Here is a 25481-nt window from a genome sequence, read left to right as displayed (position 1 = left end):
CTTAATAATTCTGCACAGAGTAAAGCTAGAGAAAAAAATAAGGTACCATTAGAAAGTACAAACCTTCAGCTTTCCATTGATGTAGGTTTCATGACTTCGTTGACTTTCACAGGACGGGGAGAGCCGTTAGAAGTGAGGGGTGTGAAATAACTATTTTACGCCCCACACACCAGTACCAAATGCCAACCACTCTCTCATAATAGTAATATAAACATATAAGAACACTGTACATACGATAAACACCCACTCTGTGTTCACTGAGGTAGGTAAAAGGCACTTCCCTGCGGCTGCGCCCTCTCTTCACTGCGGCTGCGCCTCACTTCACTGCGGCGGCACCCGCTCACTGACGTTTCCTGCGATCTTTTCATTCTTTCTAACTTCTAATATTATTTTACATATAATATGGGCAATGTACATTATATTTACAATGCACTTATTACTATATTGCGTCAGTGGCGCATCACAGAATTACATAAGTGCCGCAGAATTCCACAAGTGCCGCAGATTCTCTTATTACAATATCACTTATTATACTGGCCAATATTTCCTTTATTTTCTAGGCAAAATATCCCTTATTACTACATTATCCATTATACAATTATTGGCAAAGCACGTCACTGTCGCATCACTATATATCACTGTCACTTTCAGTATTTACTCAGAGAGTGGTACTCGGCAAAGCACGGAGTTACACATAGAGCGACTTGGCATTCAAGGCACTGGTGTGTGCTCATTTTTCTCGTCATAGGCCTTCGTGTGGTGGTTGAACATACTCTGCAGCGGCTCTGTGACAACCTGCCGCCTGCTTTAGGAGGCAATTTCACAAGCTGGTGCCGGCTCATGTAATTGCGGCACTCAAGACGGTCAGGTTGTGTGTCAGAGTGTCGCCTCGGGATCAATGCCGTCACCTGACCAAATCGTTCAAGTAGCTGCTGCACGACAGTCTTGGAAAACTGTCTCAGTGATGGTTGCCTTATGCCCCCAACTTGTGTCTTGTAAAGAATGAAGGCATTGAGCATGCACATATCGAGCATGTGCAGGCAAGCCTTCCTGTACCATCGGGTGTTTCTCCTGAGACAGTCTATTTCGCCAATCATCATATCAGACTTATCAACGAGTCTCATATTTACATTATAATCAATGACGGCATCAGGCTTCATGATTGGCTCTCCCGTCCTGTAGCTGACCTTCCCAGTTCTCTTCATTTCCCCCTTGTGGATGGTGCTGATCATATTGACAACCTTCTTGTCATGCCACCTGATCGCAAGAAGCTTGTCTGACTTCTTCAGGTGAACATCTCCCCTGGATGATGATGATGCTTCGGGGAAACTAGGCCACTCTTTCCTATAGCTCCGTACAGTGCCAACAGTGCCAATGCCGTGTTCAGCAAGGTATTTGGAGAGTTTCGGTGCTGTGTAATAATTGTCTGTGTACAGCACATGATTACCACCAAAATACCTCTCCATCAGCACTTTTACAACGGAGCCAGAGAAGCCAAGGGGGTCTTTCCTGTTCACATCCATTGTGCTAGCCGAGTAAATGACAAAATCCATTATATACCCCGTCTCACAGTCACACAGCACAAAGAACTTTATCCCAAAGCGGTGGCGTTTGCTGGGGATGTACTGCCTGAATTTGAGACGTCCTCTGAACAATACCAGGGACTCGTCTATGACGACTTTCTGCATAGGCCTGAAAAATCGCATAAATCGATCCCTAATCTTGTTGAGGAAATCCCTCACTTTCCACAAAGGGTCAGTTTGGGACGGGTTGTCATTATCAGCGAAGTGCAGGTATCCAAGCAGCTGTCGGAACCGATCCCGTGACATATACTTCCCGAATATTGGGATAGTAGTTATGTCATCCACGAGCCAGTACTCCTCCAACTCATGTCTCTTTATATGGGGCATCAAAAACATGAGTGCAAAAAAAACATACAGCTCTCTGATCCCGACAGGCAACCACGACACTTGCTTTGGCGAGCCAATAGGTCCCAGCCCTTGTGCTGCACACTGAGTTGCATACCTATTGGTCTCATCGCTGACATGCTGCACAATTTCATCATCAAGGAAGGCCAGGAAGTAATCAACAAACTCATCACCTGCGTTGCATGGGAAGGCAGGCTGTATTCCAGCATTTGTCATATCAAACGGTGGATTGTGTGGCTGGAAATCTCCACCGTCAGTCCAAACAAATGCATCAACTTGCCCTGTGCGTGGTTCAGTGGCAGGGGCAGGTTGCATTCCACTCGTTTCCCCGTGAGAAGGAGCTGATGTAGAGGCAATGGGTGAGGCAGGAGGTGAGGCAGGAGGCAAGCGGGAGGTGGGTGAGGCAGGAGGCAACGGGGAGGGGGGTGAGTGGGGGGGTGGCGCGGGTGAGGGAACTGAGCGGGGGGCAGGCGGGGGGGGTTCTGACCTGGTGCGTGGTGAAACTTGACCCTTTCTACCCCGCTTATCACCTCGCTTATCGCCTCACTTATCGCCCAGCTTTGCCCTCCAACTGCCACGCATCCCCTTTGTTCTAGGCCTGCCTGCACGGCCTGCCTTCCCTCGCTTTGCAGGCTTTGGTAATTCGTACTCCTCAGATGATGTAGACTGAGGAGAGGGCACGACAGATGATGATGATGATGATGTGAGGGCAATTGGGCTAGGGGAACGGGAAATTGATGGGAAATGCGTACTAGGGCCTGGTGTGGGAGCCGAGCGCCTGCCGTTCACTCCCTTCCCCCGGGCACTACCATATTTGCCCATCGGAGCCTTTCCTTTCCATGTTTATGTGGGGGGTGGGGGGGGGTAATCAACACGATCACTTTCATCACTGTCACTATCAATGGAAAATGGTTCACCACCAATCACTGCCAAATCATCACTGCTTGCTGTGAGTGTGTCACTTTCACTGCCACAATCAAGAGTAGTACTTACTGTTTTGTCCAGCTCAGTTCTAATTTCAGGAGTGCTCAACCCCTTCTGCCTCGCCGTCGGCAGTTCCTTTACCGGTGTAGAGGTAGAGGGAACACTAGCACTAAACATTGTAGAGGAGGAAGCGAGCGACGATGAGTCGGGACGGAGCGCCATTATCACGCACAGAGCTGGACAGATACTGACTGACGCGGGTCAGGGCAGGGGTGGGGGGGGTCCCCTCGGGGTTGGAGGAGGGAGGTGTGGGATGGCTGGCGTGAAAGAACTTGACAGCTACTCTTGCGTGAGAATATTTGCGCGCCGGGAAAACGCGCGGTGTTCAAAATATTCACGATCATTCCAGAATGCCACCCGCGGTTTGGTCCAGTTTTGTCGCCGTCATTCTGGAATGACACCCGCGGTTAAGGGGTTAATCCCTTACATGGGGTGGCAACAAACAAATCGCCTCCACATCACCCTGTCCCCTGCCATTTCACTGCCCTGCTCCCAAGTCAAACTCCCCTCTCTCATATACCTCTCCACCCATCCCTCCATCTCATCCTTGGCCTTCCCCTCCCTCTCTGCCCCTCCACCTCACTCAGATACACTCTCCTCATCAGTCTCTCCCTCTCCATCCTCTCCAGTTTCTCCTAACGCTTCCTGTCACATCCACATCCACACCACAAAGCTTTTTCACATCCTGATTTGTCAGTCTGTCTCTCCATGTGACTCCACACGCTTCTCTCAGATAACTGATTTCCACTGCTCTCACTCTTGACTTGTGTCCCTCCAACAACATCCAAGCTTCACTTCCATACATTAGAGTTGGTATCACAATACTGTCATGTAATAACTTTTTCTTGTGGTTGGTGAGGGCACTCACCATCCACTCACTTGATGTAGTGCTGCTCTCGGGTGTCTGCCCTTTCCTCTCCTCCATCCTTCTTTCCATCCATCCTCTTCTGTCTTTCTTTCCTTCATTCTTTCCTCTTCTGCCTGTGGGTGACTTTACACTCTCTCTTGTGTCTTTCTTTTCTTCATTATTTCCTCTTCCTTCTGCCTGTGGGTGACTCTACACTGAGTGACAAGCCAAATGATTTCTTGTACACCAGGAAACCATTTACCATGCTGGGTGGTAACCATATAACCAAATTTTGGCTCCTGGTGGTTTAGTGGGTAATAAAGGTGCTCCAATCGGATTGAGCCGGTGAAGGTTTATATCCAAGGGGTGGTTGGGGTTTATTGCTCACGTAATGCCACTCAGGGATGAGTGAGGCTGGTCACTCTCCTCTTAAATACCAGGACCAACTTTCCTAGCCCCGGGCTCCTACGCTCCTCATGGGGCAACGTAGGATTAGATGATGGATGGATGAATAACTTTTTCACTTCCATGCTCACTTCCCTGTTTCTTATCACTGCCCTCAAGGAACCAGCAACCTTTCTTCCCTGTTGTACCCTTTCAAGCACTTCACCCTCCAAACTTCCATCCTTACTCATCACAGTACCCAAGTACTTAAACTTACTCACATTTTCCATCCTCATAATTTTATTAATATGAGCAAGAGTTTTAACTGGGGAAGAATCTTGTCTCTCCAGTATGAGCCTGAGGAGGGATCAAGGAATATTCTGACATAGATCAGCTTGGCTGCTAGAATTAAAGTAAGAATCCATGATAGGATGTGGATGATTCATGCTGGCAAGGTTAAACCAAATGACTACCTTATTCAAATTGTGTATGATGTATAGTATCACTTCCCTGAAACTCTGATAATATCCTACATAATTTATTGAAGTGGTAATGTGATCATCTTCACTTAAATCATGTGGATTATAGTAGCATTGCCCCAGGTCCCCACAGCTTGTTATTGTTGTGCTGCTGTTGTCATTGTCATTCCAAGAATCTCTGCCACAGCAGCATCAGCACCATTGATTTATTGCTTTCAGCCTCTATAATGTTGCTGCATTAGCCTATATCTGCTTTATCTTAGAAAGCATGCTGTATCTGTATTGTAGGTGAGGTCATAGAGAGTCTTTAACCCCTTAACCGCGGGTGTCATTCCAGAATGACATTGCAAAAACTGGACCAAACCGTGGGTGTCATTCTGGAATGTTTGTGAATATTTTGAATACCGCGCGTTTTTCCGCGCGCCAATTGTTTCAAGGGAGAGTAGCTATTAAGTTCTTTCACTCCAGCCGACCCCCACCTCCCTCCTCCCACCCCCTGGGCCCCCCCACCCCACCCCTGACCAAACACGCATCAGTATCTGTCCAGCTTTGTGAGTGACAACAGTGCTGATGTGGCAGTGAAGTGCGGGCAATTACAGTGCCTTTTACCTGCCTCAGTGAACACAGAGTGGGTGTTTATCGTATGTGCAGTGTTCATATATGTTTATAGTATTATCATCAGAATGAGGTTGGCATTTGGTAATGGTGTGTGAGCGAAAAATAGTGATTTTAGATCGCTCACTTCTAATGGCACTGCCCATCCAGTGATAGTCAACGAAATAATGAAACCTACATCATTGTAAAGCCGAAGGTTAGTACTTTCTAATGGTACCTTATTTTTCGCTCTAGATTTATTCTGTTTGAGTTATAAAGGTTTAAAGTTTGTTTACATTTTGGCTGGAACCCCTGTGGGGGGAGGGCAGTCAGGTCAAAACAATGCCTGCTGTTAAAGGGTTAATTGGTAGACTGAGGTTAGGTTAGAGGGTTGTTTAACACATTAGAATAATTTTAATGGGTTAAAAAGGCTCATAATTTGTGTGTGTGTGTGTTGCTCTGGGCATAGGCATCATAGCCTGCTCCCAAGGCCCAGTAGTCCACCTACATACCATACACCTCTACGTGTCACCACTTTGGTGCTAACACCCACCGTCCATATTGAATACATGCTAGGACTGTCTCATACAGGACTGGTGTATTGGTATTCGCGAGGGTATTTTTACGACATGTCGGCAGGTCTTCTGGTCTGATTTTATGAAATTCAAATCCTTAAACTGTTCCCTGCCCCAGCTGGGATTTGAACCTGGGTCTGGTAGGACTGCAGGTCACCTCTCTACCGATTGAGCCGCCACGGGCCTCAAATGCACGGTACCCTTGGGTAACACAATAACCGTGCTTGTGGAGGGATCACTGTATCTGAAAGGGGTTCATATTGGCTCGAAACTGTTGTAGCTCCCAATAATGAACTTTTGCAATGATGGGGTGCTGGAGAGGGATGCATTCGTGTGGTGGCACCAGTATGACCAGTTGGCTCATCTACCTTGCCATACAGATGTCCAATGTCCCTTAGCCACTTCCCTATTCCCTCAAGGAACCATGGTGGACTGCAGAAGGAGGGCAGTTTAAACCTGCAGGCCACTGGGTTCATGTTTCAGATGAACCTAGAGTTACTGCTACTACAACTAGTACTACTACTACTACTACTACTACTACTACTACTACTGCTAGTACTACTACTACTACTAGTGCTACTTCTACCACCACCAGTACTACTACTACTACTACCACCACCACCAGTACTACTACTACTATTACTATTACTATTACTACTACTACAGTTACTGCTACTACTACTACCAAATAATGGTATGATTCTCCATGAGAACAGATCACAGCTTGATTATATCAAGCAAGATATGATTTGATATTGCTTTCATGTGTTACCTGTGATTATTTTTAACGAGTACCACACTGTACCTTATATGTTGAAATAGTATGGATGTAGCTACGATATGTAATGCATGAGCTAGCAAATATTAACAGATCTTGTTGGAAAGTGAAGTAGAAGAGAGAATGAGGAAATGAAGATCATGAAAGAGTTGGAGAGTTAAAGAGAAGGAGTACATGAGGGAAGGTGGCTTGAACTGGTATAATGGAATGGTGATGAGTTGACATCCTTGGTGGTAATTTTGTGGGAAGTGTCATGCATGAACAACAGGTTAGGTAGCTGGCAGCAGAAAGAATGACAAATATCCCTGGTAATGGCTGAAAGTACATTAAGTCCTCATATGTAACAGAATTCCATAATACCACAACTTTCCATACAGCAGGTTCTGGATATTTGATGGAAACTGGCCTGTCAGCAGTATTAGTTGGTAACTCTGGAGGTTTTTATGGATATACCTAGTATATCAATTCTACTTATTTATACGCAGCCCTGTGAAAATCATTCGTTTGGTGAGCAAGGGGACCATTGAGGAGGGCATGTTGCAGATAGGCCAGGACAAGTTGCAGTTGGAGCGTGATGTCACCGGGCTTGCAGGTACTGTACTGTAGTTTTCTTCCATTTATAAACTCAAAGGATTAAGTGCCTGCAAAGTTATGTATCTGTACCAAGCTTGTATTAGACTCCTCTATCTCCTAATCACTCGGGTCAAAGAGAGTATTGCACCGATGCTGGTTAATCATATCAACCAAGCACTTCATATACCCTAGAGGTGAACCTTCCTACTCACCATAGCATCTTCCTCAGGAGATTCCCACATGCTGCCCTCATGATCAGTTGTGTCTGAATCTGTTCTTCATCTCCATCTTGCCTCTCTAGCAGATGTTCATAACTATGGGCAAATTTCTTCCCTAAGGGAAATCTCAGCATTCTTAGGGGAAGAGAAAGTATTTTGCAGTGTGACAAGAATGTGAGGGAAAAAAATGAATGTTTCATCAAACTGAAAAGAATCTTCCCTTTTTCCTGTGTTTTGGGTGAGCATCATAAAGACTCCTATGAGACTTTCTAGGGGTTGGGAGTTTATGTTGCTTGAGCTCTGAGGTATGGTGGAAATGCCCATGACTGTCCATGGCCTTATCATCATCATCCGGACCTCTTTTCCCACCCTAGGGCGGGATGAAGAGTAGCAGCGTCCAGGCAGCCAAAGTTTGCCCACTTCAGTGGGCCACACTTCCATCCACTCATCATTCAAGCCCACAGAATCCTGGCTCCATTTGACAGACTGGAAGGTTTCACCACGTACAGTAGCTTCATATATACCTATCTGATGGAGTCCCATCTGAACGCTGTCATGTTATAAAGGGGTGCCAAATCCCCGGTCTTGCACTTCTCTACACAAAATTCATCCATCCACCTCAATCTCTTGTCAGTCCCATAGCCTCACCAACATCCATACCTTTCTTCCTCGTACACGTATGAGTCTGGGGGAAATAGCAGTCAGATAGATTATTTTATGGTTAGGAGGGCCGATAGGAGGTTAGTGAGGGATGTTAAAGTTATAGGAAGTGAGGAGTGTGTTCAGCAGCACAAACTATTGATTTGTGATATGGTGCTTAAAGAACAAGTGATGAAAAAGAGGACTTATGTACCTAGGAGGAAAATATGGAAGCTGAAAACCCCCCTGGGGGTAGGGGGTAGGGGGGTAGGTTTTTTTTTCAAGAATACTCCCCCAGTATCCCTGCTTGTCGTAAAAGGCAACTAAAAGGGTTGGCGGAGGGTTAGTGCCCCTCCCCAGAAAACAGCTAACTAAAAAAACAAACAATAAGCCTCGGACAAGGACTGACCAAACGTTGACGACCAAGGACCTGACAAAGGACATGGTTATCGGAACGTGGAATGTAAGGGGAGCGAATGTTGAGGTGAAAGAGAGAGAGATTGTCCAGGCGCTTGAGAGTGTGAAAGTGGATGTATGTGGAATAACTGAAACAAAATGGAGAGGAGAAAGTGTGAGAGAATGGGAGTATGGATGGGGTATATGTGCAGGAGTAGGTGAGAATGAGAGGGCAAAGGAAGGAGTATGTATAGTTGTGAGTAAAAGATGGAAGAGGAGCATAAGACAGTATGGATCAGTTGGGTCAAGGATTGTGTGGGTAAAGTTGAAAGTTGGAATACAAATGTGGGCGATTGTGTGTGTGTATGCGCCAACGCAAGATCGTGCTGGAAGAGTGAGAGAAGAGTTCTGGACAAATGTAGAAGTGTGCATGGAAAAGTCTGGAAGGAATGAGAGAGTGTTTTTGATTGGTGATATGAATGGTAAAGTTGGGAATGTGAAGGTGGATGGAATAGTCGGTGAGTGGGGTGTGCCTGCTGAGATAGATGAGAATGGGAGTGCGTTAGTGGACATTTGTGCTGGGAGAGGGTTGGTGATAGCCAATACCCTCTTCAGGCATAAATGATCCACAGGTATACATGGCGAGTGTTGAGAAGGGTGGGTGGTGAACTGAATCAAAGGAAGACAATGATTGATTATGTGTGTGTGGATGAAAGGATGCGAAGATGCGTAATGGATGCAAGAGTTTATAGAGGTTGGGGGAGTGGACTTTCTGACCACTACTTGGTGGTGGCCAGAATTAGAATTCAAGTAAGATGGAGGAATAGAAGAAGGGAAAGATGAGAGGAAGGAGCAGTTGCAAGGAGAGTGGAAAGGTTACAAGAGGATGAGAAAAAGGCAGAGTATAAGAGAGAAGTGGAGGAACGATTGGGCAAATATGAATTGGAGCAGATGGGAGACGTGGAAGGTGTGTGTAGGATATTTACAGAAGAAATATGTGCAGCACGTGATGTGGTGTGTGGAAGGAAGAGAAGACGGAGGGGGGTGCAAGGAACAACGTGGTGGACTGAAGAGGTGAAACAGGCTGTGGCACAAAAGAAGAAAGCATACAATGAATAGATGAGAAATAGGGGCGTGGAAGAAGTTGAGAGGCGGAAGAGAGAGTTATATGTAGAAAGAAAGAGAGGTGAAAAGATTAGTAAGAAGAGAGTGGATGAGGAATTTGGAAGGAATTTGAATGTAAAGTGGAGGGACTGTAAGAAAATGTTCTGGAAAGAGGTGAAAAGAGTAAGACAGGGTGGAAGTGAAGTTAGCAGGGGAGTGAAAGATAAAAATGGTAGATTACTAGTGGAGAAGGGAGAAAAAGTGAGCAGATGGAGAGAACACTTTAAGGAATTGTTGAACATAGAGGATGGAAGTAATGCGAGTATAAGTGGCTGGGGAATGGCTGGGAGAAGGAGGGAGGTGAGAAGACAGGAAGAAATCAATAGGATAGAAGTTTTGGAAGCAATGAAGAATGTTAAATTGGGGAAAGCCCCAGGAATTGATGGAGTGTGTTGTGAAATGCTGAAGCATGGGGGAGAGATAGTAGTAGAATGGATATGGAAGATGTGCAGATTGGCCTGGGAGGAAGGTAGAGTTCCGGAGGATTGGAAGTCAGGTATAATTATTCCCTTGTACAAAGGAAAAGGGTAAAAAGAAGTGTTTGGTAATCATAGGGGCATTTGTCTTCTTAGTATAATAGGAAAAGTGTATGGTAGGATACTTATTGACAGAGTTAGAGAAAGAACAGAGAAATTAGTTGGAGAAGAACAGGGAGGCTTTAGGAAGGGAAGAGGTTGTGTAGATCAGATATTCATTCTTAGATCTTTAGTGGAAAAGTTTCTAGAGAAGGGAAAGAAGTTGTATGAGGCTTTCATGGATTTGGAGAAAGCATATGACAGGGTGGATAGACAAGGATTGTGGAAAGTGTTAAGAATATATGGAGTAGATGGGAAGTTGTTGAATGCTGTGAAGAGTATGTACAATGGTGCCAAGGCTGCAGTGCGTGTGGATGGTGAACTAGTGATTTTTTCTCTTTGAAAGTTGGGTTGAAACAGGGATGTGTCATGTCTCCATGGTTGTTCAATCTGTACATGGATGGGGTAATAAAAGAGGTACAAGGTAGGGTAGTGGATGTTGGAGTGGCCCTGGTGAGAGAGGATAGTGTTTGGAAACTCCCTGTACTGTTGTTTGCAGATGATACTGTGTTGTTGAGTGAAGACGAAGGGGAGCTGCAAGGCTTGGTGGAGGAGTTTGGGAGAGTGTGTAAGAAACGGAATCTAAAGGTGAATGTAGGGAAGAGTAAAGTGATGGTCTTTGAGAGAGGTGAAGTCAGTGAATGTACAGCGAGGTTGGATGGTGAGGAATTGGAAAATGTGAGTACGTTTAAGTACTTGGGTAGTGTGATGAGTAAGGATGGAGGTTTGGAGGGTGAAGTGCTTGAAAGGGTACAGCAGGGAAGAAAGGTTGCTGGTTCTTTGAAAGCAGTGATAAGAAACAGGGAAGTGAGCATGGAAGTGAAAAAGTTACTACATGACAGTATTGTGATGCCAACTCTAACGTACGGAAGTGAAGCTTGGACGTTGTTGGAAGGACACAAGTCAAGAGTGAGAGCAGTGGAAATGAGTTATTTAAGAGGAGCCTGTGGAGTCACATGGAGAGACAGGCTGACGAATGAGGATATGAAGGAGCGTTGTGGTGTGGATGTGGATGTGATAATAAGTGTTATGAGGAACACACTGAGGTGGTTTGGCCATGTGGAGAGGATGGAGGGTGAAAGGCTGACGAAGAGAATGTATGTGAGTGAGGTGGAGGGGTGAAGAGGGAGGAGGAGGCCGAGGATGAGATGGAGGGATGGGGTGGAGAGATATATGAGAGAGGGGGGTGTGAGTTGGGAGCAGGGCAGTGAAATGGCAGGGGACAGGGCGACTTGGAGGCGATTTGTTTGTGGCCACCCCAGACGGGATTGAGGCGTCTGGCAATAGATAGATAGATAGAAAAACCAAGTAGTAAGGGATGCCTTCTATAGCGAGTTGAGGAGAGTGGTGGGTGAACAGGGAGCTGTAGACAGAGGCGTTAATGAACAGTACAGAGCCCTCAAGAACAATATCTTGAGAGTTACTGATGTAACATGTGGTTGGACAAGAGAACCACCAAGACATAAAGTAACTTGGTGGTAGGATGAGGGTGTAGAAGCTGCAGTTAAGGAGAAAAGAAGGCTTTTCCGGGAATGGAAGAAGGGTGGTAGCAAAGAGGAATATTTGGCTGCCAAGCGTAGGGCTAGAAGAGAGGTATACAGGGCAAAGTCAGAGTCACAGAGACTATTACTTGATAACCTAAATCATGGGGAAAGGAAAAATATATTTAGGGTGGCAGGTCAAGTGAAGAGGGATAATCGGGATATTATAGGTAAGCAGTGTGTGAAGAATGATGAAGGAAGGGTAGTGGTGAACAGTGAGGATATTAAAGATGCATGGAGGGATCATTATAACCGGTTGTTGAATGAGGAGTTTGACTGGGACAGGGAAGGTTTGGAGCCAGCAGATCCAAAGGCCAAGGGCCAGGTCTGGCCCTTGGCCTTTGATTGATACTGCTACTGTGATTGAGGCAATAGGCAGGATGAGGGTGGGGAAGGCAGCAGGTGTGTCTGGGTTGACTGCCGAAATGTTGAAGGCCTCAGGCGATATAGGGGTTAGTTTAGTCACTGACCTGATTAATAGGATCATTTATGAGTGTGTTGTCCCAGATGATTGGCTGAAGAGTGTAATTGTAAATGTGTATAAAGGGAAGGGTGATGCCCTGGAAAGAGGAAATTATAGAGGTATAAAGCTTTTAGATCAGATAATGAAGGTAATGGAGAGAGCTTTAGAAGGTATGATTGGAGAAAGAGTGAATATTGATGAGATGCAGTTTGGGTTTATGCCAGGTAGGGGGACCACTGATGCTATATTCATTGTTCAACAGCTTCAAGAAAAATATATTGGTAGAAGGGATCTTTATTTTATTTTTGTTGATTTGAAAAAGGCCTTTGACAGAGTCCCTAGAGAGGTGGTGAAGTGGGCAATGAGAAAGCTTGGCATGGAAGAGTGGCTGGTTAGGGTGGTTATGGCTATGTATGTGGGTGCTCACACCCAGGTAAGAGTGAATGGAGATTTGAGTGATGAGTTTTCTGTGAATGTTGGTGTGCATCAGGGGTCAGTCTTGAGTCCCATGTTGTTTATCATGGTACTTGAAGCCCTTTCACTTGACTTTAGAAACGGACTCCCGTGGGAGTTGTTGTATGCTGATGATTTGGTGTTGATTGCAGAGAACAAAAGGGAGGCAGAGTAAAGGTTTAGGAAGTGGAGAGATGGTATGGGGCACAAGGGTTTAATGGTAAATGCAGATAAAGCAAAAGTGATGATATCTAGGGTTGGTGACGGTACTGTCAGAGAGGAGGGAGAGTGGCCATGTGCAGTTTGCCACAAGGGCGTGGGAAGTAATTCCATTTTGTGTGGTGTTTGTGATAAATGGGTGCATAAGAGATGTAGTGGTATCAGAGGTAGACTGCGAGATAATGCTGATTTTATGTGTACGGCATGTCGGGGTGAGCAGGTGGAGATTGTCATCTGTGAAAGGATTGAACTTGCTGGTGAATCTCTTGAGTGTGTGGAAGAGTTTTGTTATTTGGGAGACGTGTTGTGTGCTGGAGGTGAGGCTAGAGCTAGCTCTGTGGCTATGGTGAGAAGTGGTTGGAAGAAGTTCAGGGAGATCTTGCCTCTCCTGACATTGAGAGGACTCTCCCTACATGCTAAGGGGTCTTTGTATGCAGCATGTGTTAGGAGTGTAATGCTGTATGGTAGTGAGACCTGGGTAGTGAAGAAGGAAGATATTCGCCGGCTCAGACGTACAGAAATGACAATGATTAGGTGGATGTGCAGTGCGTCCCTGCGTCCAAGGCCTGGAGGGGCTGGGTTTACGATGGAAGAGTTGAGAGGTAGGATGGGACTGGAGTGTATTGGTGTTGTGATGAGGAGAGGTAGATTGAGATGGTTTGGACATGTGGAGATGATGGGGGATGATAATTGGGTGAGGAAGGTGAGAAGTGTTAATATTGGGGGTTGGGTTACGAGGGGTAGACTGAGAAAGACATGGGACGAGGTCATTAAGTGTGACCTCAGGGTTAAGGGACTGAACAGGGAGGCTGCAATGGATCGTGCAGCATGGAGAGCCGCCATTAGGTGACCAAGGCCGATGCATGCAAGCATGTTGGAGCCTTTAAAAACGAAAACAAAACACTCATCCACCATATCTCTCCACCTTCTTCTTGGCCAACCTTGCCTCCTCCCTGCTTCAAATTTGCTCAGATATACCCTTTTCACCACATTGTTGTCATCTATTCTCTCCACATGACCATACCAACTCAGTACAGTACACTCTCTTCTGTTCTGGTGTCCACAGCCTTCCTCATTCTGCAGCTTTCACAAATCACATTATTCCGAATCCAATCCACTCTGTATTCCACATACATTCCTCAACGGTCCCATCACCACTGCTCTTACTCTTGACTTTTCATTTTCATGCCACACCATTGTCTAACACCCGTATGTTAAAGTTGGCAGTAACACTCCTTCATGTAACCCTCGCGCTGCTGCCACACTCAAGCCTCTGTTTCTTATGAAGGCCTTTGTAGCACCAGCTACTTTCCTTCCTTGTGTCACTCTACTTTCCACTTCATTTGCACATTTTTCTCTCTTTTCAATCACTTTACCCTGGTATTTAAACTCTCCTACCAATTCCAGTCTCCCTCCATTCGCCATAACATCATACTGGGAATCACCCTCTCTCTCTTTCAGTAACCATCACTTTACACTTTTCTACATTTACTCCCAAGGCCCGATGCTCGCAGACATATACAATACGCTGCATTAGTCTACCAGGCTCTTGTCTGGTATTTGCAAGTAGTACTGCATCATCAGCACGCTGCATGTGTCAGATTTGAGATATAGTATTCCATCCATCACCATTCATTACCAGTGCCATCCCTTTCTTCATTATACCTGATTTTACCTCCCTCATCACCCCATCCATATGTATATGTTGAACAACCATGGGGACATCTCACAGCCATGCCACACACCCACATTGATCGTGAACCATGCACATATATGCCCATTTATCCTTACACATTCCTCACTGCCATCATAAAAACCCTTAATGGCACCTAGCAGCATACCATCTACAATGCACTTATGCAAAACTGTCCACAATCCTTCTCTGTCTACACTGTCATATGCTTTTTCCAGATCCATAAATGCCATATACACCTTATAGTCCTCCTTACAAGCCTTCTCCACTATCTGTCTGCAAATATTTGATCCGCACATCCTCTGCCACTCCTAAAGCCGCCCTGTTCATCACTCAGTAGGCCTTTTGATATCTCCCTTACTTTCTTTATAATACAGTAAATCTTTCATATACACTTTCCCTACAAGACTCAGCAGACTTATGCCACGATAATTCTTGCACTTCCTTCACATACCACTATTTTTGTACACGGTTGCAATCATAGCCTTTTTCCACTCTGCTGGGACAGTTTCACTCATCCATGCCTTCGTGCATGTCTCTAACAAGCACTTCAATTCTACTCTTTCCACTACACTTAATCATCTCGGCATACACCTCACTAACTCCAGTTGCTTTCCCATTTTTCAGCCATTTCAGTGTTCTTCACTTCTGCCAATGTCATGTTTCCTGGCACTGCATTCGTTCTCTGCACAACCCCAAAACCAATCATGTTTACAGCTGCTCTGCTTCCTTCATTCCCATTCATCAGACTTTCAAAGTATTCTTTCCATCTGGTCCTTACTTCATACCCATGGGTTAATAATCAACCACATACATCCTTTACACCTTCACACTTCCTTCCAGTGTCACTTCTATGTTTCCACACCCCCTTCCAGAATAACTTCCTGTTTTCAGAGTAATTTGCATTCATTTTTCTCCCAAGATCATCATTTACCTCATTCTTTTTCCTCTTCACCATTTTTTTTATGTGCTTCTTTCTCTCAGTGTATTCAGTTCCTCTTTCATTTAAAGCCCTGTCCTGTATCCACTCTGGCCATTTCTTCCTCATTTCCTTCACTGCTCTCTTAACCTCTTCATCCCACCATGCCGTACCATTCTTCTTCGTTGTTATTCTTGCCATACCATACACCGCTCTAGCATTCCTAACTAAGCAGTCCCTATATGCATTCCACAAGTTGTCCAGATCCATTTCATTCCAATTCACTGATTCCAACTCCCTTTGGCTCTGTAATCATCTGCCATTTCTTTGATCCTCAGCTTTTTGACTTTCAGTCTCTCTCCCTGAATGCTCCTCTCTCTTCTGGTCCTCACCCCTCTCAGCTTGATCTTGTATACCACAATCATATGGTCTGACAAACCTGCAAATCTTCCACTCACTGCCCTCATATCAGCAACACTTCCCAGATCGATTTCTCTATGAATACATAATCAATCAGGCTCCTTTCAGCACGATCTCCATTCCCTCTGTACCATGTACAGTGAGTCTTCAAAATACAAAAACCCGAAGTACAAATTTTCGATGGTACAAAAGCGATGAATATAGGACAAATTCCACAATACGAAAATATCTGTTGATGATACGAAAATTGATACGGAAGGAAATACAGAGATAGCCCTATATGGTGTGAAGAGGTGCCTGAATAGTCTGAAATCACGATTAATCCAGCGGAAACAAAACACAAGTACTGTTAGATTGATTGATTTACCGGTAAATGTACAATGAAAGACACAACTATCTTCCCAGTTCTATCTGAAGGAAATTTACACCAGGCGAAATACAATGAAAACCCTGTTTCTGCTAGTGCATGTTTCAAATGGTTCGATTTTTCCACCCTATATTCATCAGACTTTGGGAAGATACTTGTGGCTTTCATTGTATACTTGAAACAGCAGAAAGACCTTACCAATTCAATTCATAATCCTCCAGCTTGTTTCTGTAATTTTCTGACAACTATCAGTTTGGCAAATTACTTTTTCTTGCTGAAAAATTTCCTCCCTGTTATTATCGTCACTTTCCCCTACGATCGTTTCCAGCACAGTGAAGAAACTCAACGTGCTCAAAGGTGGATATCGTTACCCAATTTCCCAACTAGAGGTTAGGTTAGGTTAAATTATTAGGTACAGATAAGCATGGTTAGGCCAGGTTTAGTTAAACACTTAGGAAAGAACAGTCCTTTCCGCCATTATGTTAACGAAATAAACAAGAGTTGTCTCACCAGAACAGCTAAAAATGACGGGGAAACAGATTTAACAAGAAACATTTACTGTATTTACCAACCCAGAAATAATCTGAAAAATATAAGACTGTCAGGAAGAACTGATGTGGTAAGGTGCTTTTACTGCTTAAAGTAAATATTATGTTTAGCCCCCTAAATGGCTGTGGGTTCAGAAATTTGCGTGCTCCAGTGGTCGGCCTTGGGACCATTTTTTCAAAGTACTAAAATCAATTTCTTTTTCTTACATACGTGAAAAGACTCGTCTGGCACACCTGACTTTTTTTTATTACTATTTTTTTCCCCTAAACCCATCCTGTGGTTTGCTATGATTTGTGTACAAATTAATAAAATTATGATGCGTGTTACAGCGGCATGTAAACATCAGCGAAAACATCTGGGATGAAATGAACTATGAACGCCTTGACTGCATGGGATGGTGAAGTAGGGTCATGTAAACGCACCAGTGACCTTCGTTCTCTTCCCATAATTGCTCGCAGTTTTTTATAGCTCACCCTAACTCAACGTCGCTGACACCGGTACAGTAAGGCGTTGTTCAAGGCCAGCAGCTATGAAAGCGATAATGGAATACAATATTGTTTGTATCAGTCATCTCTCTTTCACACATACACATAAGAACGAACAAAAGAATGAGCAGTAAATGTGCACCAACTTTAAGGAGCAAAAATAACTGTGCTCATTCGGTCCGAAATATATTAGGAAGAGCGATACTAAATGAAGAATGTGGAACTGAATTCTAACCTACAAGAACATGTGGGACGAAAGAGTAATTTTTTTTTTTTCTGATTAGCAGACATTTTTGTTCCATATCGTCTCTTAAAATTGTAAAACCTATAATCTTTTGTGTAAGCATACAGCCTAAAGACCTTACCAATTCAGTTCATGTTCCTCTAGTTTGTCTTCTATATTTTTCTGACTATTTTGAGGGTGGTAAATTATGTTCTCTTGCTGAAAGAAACTTACTCAAAATTAGGGTGCATGTAACATAAGCATGTAAACATCGGCGAATGCATCTTGCGTGAAGAGAATGCCTGACTACTTGGGGTAAACACACCAGTGACCTTCGTTCCCTTCCCATAATTGTTCACAGTTTTTTATAGGACGCCCTAACTCAATGTCACTGACAACAAAACAGTAAAGTGTTGTTCATGGCCGGTAGCTATGAAGGGTTTAATGGAATACTGTATGAAAAATTCAAAATGGGTGCAGTGCACAGCAGCTGAGAGAAAACAAACTAACTTCTTTCTGGTAAACAAATATTTGCGCGCTTCTCAGTTGAGTCCACGTCCCTCTTCTCCTCACAGCTTCGCTGTACATGAGGTTATTTTTGCAGCTCTTCACCTTTTCGTATTGTTTCGCCATGCCTCCCAAGTGCCCTACATCATCTCCAGCATCAGTGGAGCCTGCTGCAAAGAAGAAGCAGCACCATACTCTAACTCTGGAAAAGAAATTGGAAATTATAAGACCCCATGAGGAGGGGCAGGGAGTCTCAGAGATTGGGCCTGCTTTAGCCTTCCACCGTTGGGACTGTGATGAAGAAAAAGGATATGTACAAGAATATGGCCACCTCCTTCTCTACAGTTGTATACAGGTATTGCTTACTTCAAAATGGGGAGGGGGTAAAGCTTAGGTGGAGAGTCCGAGGGGGTCCTGGGACGCATCCTCCCACTTATATGTATACAGTATTTCAATGGGGAAAATCGTTCCAATATACGAAATTTCGAATTACGAAAAGTTTTTTGATCCCTATCCCTTTCATATATCGAAGACTCACTGTATGTTTATGTGGATCTTTATGTCTGAAATAGGAATTACATATGCACAACCTCCTTTCTTAACACAAGTCCCTGGCCTTAATGGTGTTTAGGTATACCCCGGTTTAACGATGTAATTGGTCAAGTAAAAACCCATCATTTGGCGGGGTATCATATCTCGGGGTAGATTTAACATGTAAAGTAGAGGGATGTGTCTATGAGCCTTGGGTTTACCCCCCAGCCAAGTTCTAAACCCACCCAAATTAGCCCAAAAACAAGTTTAAAGCCAATCTCAATGGCCTAACAGCTGTAAAAGAAGCTAACCTAAGCTTATCTATCTATCTATTGCCAGACGCCATAATTCCGTACAGGGTGGCCTTTTGACTCTGAGTTATTTGTTTTACAGGGAGGGGCACTAACCCTCCACCAACCCATTTGACACGTAGGGAGCACGTATGGTTTGGTTATATGGTTACCACCCAGTGTTGTAAATGGTTTCTTGGCTTACAGGAAACCATTCGTCTTGTCACTCAATGTAAAGCCACATGTAACGGAAAGAAAAGCATTAAGTAGTGACAGGAAAGATGGGAGAAATAGGAAGAGAGGAGGGCAGGCACAGAAAAAAAATGATAAAGGCTAAGGAAGAAGTAGGCAGCACTACATCAAGTGAGTGGATGATGGTCGCCTAACACTGGTAAATAACTCGTTGAAACCAACAGATAAAATCTGGCAGTCATCAAATATAAGTCTGGAAAAATCAAGCTCGGTAAACTGTACCCCAGAACGACAATGTTCACCCCACCTGTGGCTAAAACACATTATTCTAAGTCTAAAAACAGTTTATAAATCAACCTAAACACACAATTTTAATCTAGCATATCATCAAAATTGGGGGGGGGGGGGATCAAAACCCATCGTTAAACCAGGATTTGGCCATCGTTAGGTGGGGTAAGGTGGTATTTCTACCCCCGTTGTTAAGCTGGGGTATCACATCTAGGGGTATCGTATATCGAGATGTACCTATAATTGTATTTGTGAATAAGTTCCTAAATTTCTTTGTGTTTGGTATTTAGATTGGGAAAGGAAGATGAAATGAGGGGAATTGGCGAATCTTAGAATAAAACCTTTATTGTCTTAAAGCTGTATATCCATGCCAGGTGCAGAATAGGCTTCCTGTGATTTAAATTGCATGTATAGAAGAGAATCTTTGATGGTAACTCATCAGGGAAGCCTCTACCTACCCATTAACCTCTTCTAGGATGCTTTTGTATGTTTTAGCCTAACTATATGCCATAGAGACCTATCAGTGTTCACTTATGTTTTTTTTCATCTAGTATGAGTGCCTACATGTCTCATTTTGTTTCTCCATGTTTTAGTTCTCCAGAGCCATTTTTGAGTGCATTTCCTTTCCTCTTTTGTACAACCTGCCCCCTGCCCCTGCCCCTGAAAGAAATCGAGTGACTTGGTGGCTGATGGAAGTCTAGAGCCTCCAACTGAGACAGTGTAATGCAGCTTGGTCTAATGCAACCATGGTGCAGCCTTGTCACACATAACCTATTATGGTAATGTGGATTCAAGCTCCTGCACTCGCTAAGAAAAATTGACTCTTAAGCTGTCAGTTTTAGAGGAAAGTCAGTTGCAAAGTTAGCACTTGGATGCCTCACATGACATCCCACAGCAGCCTTTAGCCTCAATGACTTTTGGTGTTGTGATGGTATCAGTCAAGTACACACCATATTGTTGCTTCTAGGTGTTAAATGGCATTCCTCAGGTGCAGTGGCATCACTGTCATATTGTTGCATTTGGTTGGAGGAAGTTCAGGGAGCTGCTGCCTCGCATTACATTGAGAGAGTTCTCTCTTCATGCTAATGGATCTTTGTATGCAACATGTGTTAAAAGTGTAATGCCATATGGTAGTGAGATGTGGACAGTGAATAAAGAGGATATTCATAGACTCAGACATACAGAAATAACAGTGATTAGATGGATGTGTAGCGCATCCATGAATGCGAGGCCTGGGGCGCAAGGAGTACGATTGAAGAGTTTGGAGGAAGGATGGGATTTGAATGTACTGGTGTTGCGATGAGGAGGAGTAGATTGAGATGGTTCTGGCAGGATTGGAGGATGGAGGATGACAATTGGGTATGGAATGTGAGAAATGTGAATGTTGGGGGTATGGTTTCAAGAGGCTGATGAAGAAAAATGTGGGATGTGGTCATAGAGTATTACCTCAGGGATAAGGGACTGAATAGGGAGGCTGCCAGGGATTGAGCAGAATGGAGAGCTGCCAGTAATTGGTCAAGGCGGATGATGCAATCATGTTGGAGCCTTTATAAATGATAGTATGACAGGAAGGTTAGGTAAAGCCACAACAGTATCCCCAGCTGGCCACCTGACATATTTCAGTGGAACCCTTCTTATAACATTTAAGATGTATGATATTTTAAATAACCTTTTTTCTTTTCTTCCCCAAATGCAACCTGATTGTAAATTGACAGATGCATTTATCATTATTATTGCAGTATTTATATTATTATTATTATTATTATTTTTTATTATTATCTATCTATCTATCTATTGCCAGACGCCTCAATCCCGTTTGGGGTGGCCACAAACAAATCGCCTCCAAGTCTCCCTGTCCCCTGCCATTTCACTGCCCTGCTCCCAACTCACACCCCCCTCTCTCATATACCTCTCCAGCCCATCCCTCCATCTCATCCTCGGCCTCCCCCTCCCTCTTCTCCCCTCCACCTCACTCACATACACTCTCTTTGTCAGTCTCTCACCCTCCATCCTTTCCACATGGCCAAACCACTTCAGTGTGTTCCTCATAACGCTTCCTATCACATCCACATCAACACCACAACGCTCCTTTATATCCTCATTCATCAGCCTGTCTCTCCATGGGACTCCGCAGGCACCTCTTAAATAACTCATTTCCACTGCTCTCACTCTTGACTTGTGTCCTTCCAACAACGTCCAAGCTTCACTTCCGTACGTTAGAGTGGGTATCACAATACTGTCATGTAGAAACTTTTTCACTTCCATGCTCACTTCCCTGTTTCTTATCACTGCTTTCAAAGAACCAGCAACCTTTCTTCCCTGCTGTACCCTTTCAAGCACTTCACCCTCCAAACCTCCATCCTTACTCATCACACTACCCAAGTACTTAAACGTACTCACATTTTCCAATTCCTCACCATCCAACCTCGCTGTACATTCACTGACTTCACCTCTCTCAAAGACCATCACTTTACTCTTCCCTACATTCACCTTTAGATTCCATTTCTTACACACACTCCCAAACTCCTCCACCAAGCCTTGCAGCTCCCCTTCGTCTTCACTCAACAACACAGTATCATCTGCAAACAACAGTACAGGGAGTTTCCAAACACTATCCTCTCTCACCAGGGCCACTCCAACATCCACTACCCTACCTTGTACCTCTTTTATTACCCCATCCATGTACAGATTGAACAACCATGGAGACATGACACATCCCTGTTTCAACCCAACTTTCAGAGAGAAAAATTCACTTAGTTCACCATCTACACGCACTGCAGCCTTCGCACCATCGTACATACTCTTCACAGCATTCAACAACTTCCCATCTACTCCATGTATTCTTAACACTTTCCACAATCCTTGTCTATCCACCCTGTCATATGCTTTCTCCAAATCCATGAAAGCCGCATACAACTTCTTTCCCTTCTCTAGAAACTTTTCCACTAAAGATCTAAGAATGAATATCTAATCTACACAACCTCTCTCAAAGACCATCACTTTACTCTTCCCTACATTCACCTTTAGATTCCGTTTCTTACACACTCTCCCAAACTCATCCACCAAGCCTTGCAGCTCCCCTTCGTCTTCACTCAACAACACAGTATCATCTGCAAACAACAGTACAGGGAGTTTCCAAACACTATCCTCTCTCACCAGGGCCACTCCAACATCCACTACCCTACCTTGTACCTCTTTTATTACCCCATTATTATTATTATTATTATTATTATTATTATCTATTATTTTTACTATTATTATTATTGTTTGTATTATTATTAGTTGTTCTCTGGGGTGGGGCACTAACCCTCCACCAACCCACTTTCCTGGCACATAGGGAACGCATGCTAGTTAGTTATAAGGTTACTGTCCAGCATATTAAATGATTTCCTGGTTTGCAGGAAATCATTTGGCTTGCCACTCATTGTAGAGCTACGCTGAAATAGAGTACCACTACAGTGAGTGGATGGATGATGGAGAGGTATACGAGAGTGGGAGGTGAGCTGGGGGGAGGGCAGTGAAATGGTGGGGGACAGGGCAACATGGAGGCAGTTTGTGTTCATCCCTTACGGGATTGAGGCATCTGGCAGTAGATAGATTGGTAGATTATTATTATTATTATTATTATTATTATTGTTGTTGTTGTTGTTTCTTTCCATGGAGGCTTCATTGCGTATTTGAAAAAGATCGTTCTCTGAATTTAATAATAATCATATGTAAACCAAATACTGTATGTGTGTTATAGTCAGATCTTTTCTTTATATTAGTTGGCCTTAATAGTTAACATGCATGACTGTTTAGAGAAGACTTAGTTTTCTTATCTTTCTTTACTCAGTATGTCAACTGTACCCAAGATTCATAATTTCCTAATGATTATTGTATATGACTTAACAACTACAGTACCTTGCATGGTATTTATTTAATTTCAGCCAGACTCTGAGAATTTCAGCGTTGTGTCAAGGCTGACACTGCTGCTCTAAGAAAGAACACAGAAATGAGATTATTATTATTATTATTATTACTGTTGTTGTTTTTACTACGTAGTACCCCTAGATGGTATGTGGTGGCAACCATCATCCACTCACTTGATGTAGTTCTGCCTACCTGTTCATTTTTGTGTCTGCCCTCCTCTCTCTTCTATATCCCATCCTTCCTGTCACTTTATATTACACTTCTCTCCACTTCAGGTGGTGTTGCACTGATTAACAAGCCTAATGGTTTCATGTAACCCAGGAATCCACTTACAGTGCCAAATGGTAGCCATATACTGTAGTCATATAATGGGGTGAAGTGAAGCCTATTATGGTGCCCCATTAACTAGTTGGAGAGAAACAAGTGCAGCATCTATCTAGGAACCAAACCTCCACATTCTTTCCTGCATCTGGCTGTGTTGATGCATTGTGTAACTTAAGGGAACATCAGGCCACTGCACAGGTTGACCCTGGAGGGGCACTTACTTGCCTGCGTTTGATGTGCCTGCTCAGTCAGACAGACCAGGGTTACTTAGTAACAGCTGTTACCCCCATGTCTTATATCAGCATGATCACCTACCATCTAGTTTCATAGCTGTGGTTGTTGTTGTTGTAGTTGTTCTACCTCAGTCAGTCTTATTGAGAAGACCCATCAACCTGAGGAAAGCAGCCACTCCTGCAGGGTGATCCTGTGCAGTGAATTGATGTTCCCATGTCACTGACAGTGCCTTGTCTCAGCAAGGCATGGGGATTAATGTGGAGATTTGTTTCATGTGTGTGTGCCACATTTGTGTCTCTCCACCCAGTCATCAGGGGCATCTTAATGGGCTCCACATCACCCTGTATTTGGCTATTGGGTTACCACCTAGTAAATAGTTTCCTGAGTTACAGGGAACCATTTGGCCTGTCACTTAGTGTAGAGCCACATGAAGGGAAACGAAGAGTACAGGTAATAAATAGTGACAGGAAGGATGGGAGTAACAGGAAGAGAGAAGGACAGACAAAAAAGAATGATAGGCATGAAGGAAGAAGTAGGCAGCACTACATCAGGTCAGTGGATGATGGATGCCTTCACCTACCACCTTCGTAATTGCAGCTGAAGGAATATATGTTCATCCCATTGTGACCCATTGACATGGTGTGGAACATTATTAATTTTGGCTGTACTAGACATTTATGTTTAGTTGAGGGAAGCCCAGTCATGAAAGTGTAGTCTGTTTATGGGTGTTCCATTCATACCTGTTATCTAGGCATTTTACTCAGTTCTCAGCTGCACACATTATGGTATATGGATGTTTATAATGGTACATCTTTTTGTCAACAGAAGACACACACAAGAAGGGTGATGTGCTGTCTCTACTGAAGGATGCCTTAGGACTGGGACAGTTAAAGCAAGATGGCTCCTCTAGTGCAGGTGAACCCTTGGAGGTACACGATGAGGCAGAGGATGAACCTTCATAGGCAGGAAGACACCTTTGATAGATGTGGCGGGACAGATGTTAGCATGTCTCAGCATTCCTTCTCCTCCATCTTTATAGATCTTCTTCCATCTTCTGCATTTCTTCTTTCATCTTGCTGTCCGTACTTCATCTTATGTGTACAGTATCATATTGATTACTCATTTTCCTCTCATTTCCTCTTTACCTCATCCCACAGGGTTGCCTTAGCTTGCTGCTCTACAAGAGGACTAAAACAGTCAAGATGTACTACCATGAACAAAATTTTGCTGACAATTCTGTGCCAGGATTGTATCCTGCCTTACACTTTTCTTCTTTCTCCCCTAACATCCAAGAGTATCCTCCCGTCTCATACTGTTTTGTTGTGTGTTCCATATTGCTGCCACACACACACACACCAAAAAAAAAAAAAAAAAAAAAAAAAAAAAAAAAAAAAAAAACATAGCTGGCAGGGAATTGTTGGCAGATGTTTGATTGTGGTAGCTAGTACATTCTCATACTCACCTTAGGATACACAATTAAGCAACAGAAATTGTAGTCTCTGTTATGGAAAATGAGCAGCTTGATGAGTTATCTTTGTTTTCTTTTACTCTTTGACCAAAGGCAGAGTATGTTTCCATACTTTTGCACATAATGTACCCATTATGTTATTAACTTAATTCCATATTTATAATGTCAAGGTATGTATACAGTACTGAGTTGTAAGATCTTCGTACTGTTAGTGTTTTTATGTAAAGTAGCAAGTCTTTTTAATAAATACGATTGTGATGATGGCCCTG

The 25481-nt window shown here is 43.8% G+C and overlaps 1 protein-coding gene across 1 annotated transcript in view; it reads left to right on the top strand.

Moving 5' to 3' along the window:
• The window catches only part of LOC145413189 (SWI/SNF-related matrix-associated actin-dependent regulator of chromatin subfamily A containing DEAD/H box 1 homolog), a 97233-nt gene extending 72178 nt beyond the window's left edge, over positions 1 to 25055 (top strand). Inside the window, exons 5-6 of the mRNA XM_080282915.1 lie at positions 7055 to 7161; positions 24570 to 25055. Coding sequence (XP_080139041.1) covers positions 7055 to 7161; positions 24570 to 24706 — 244 coding nt within the window. The 3' untranslated portion in view covers positions 24707 to 25055. The remainder of the gene's footprint in view (positions 1 to 7054; positions 7162 to 24569) is intronic.
• Positions 25056 to 25481: the final 426 nt, after the last annotated feature.

The sequence above is a fragment of the Coenobita brevimanus genome, chromosome 95 (genome assembly GCF_032717465.1).
Source record: "Coenobita brevimanus isolate Jiangsu-jjx chromosome 95, ASM3271746v2, whole genome shotgun sequence".
Classification (NCBI taxonomy): domain Eukaryota; kingdom Metazoa; phylum Arthropoda; class Malacostraca; order Decapoda; family Coenobitidae; genus Coenobita; species Coenobita brevimanus.
Note: the sequence above shows the minus strand (reverse complement) of the source record. Positions and strands in the feature narration are given on the sequence as shown.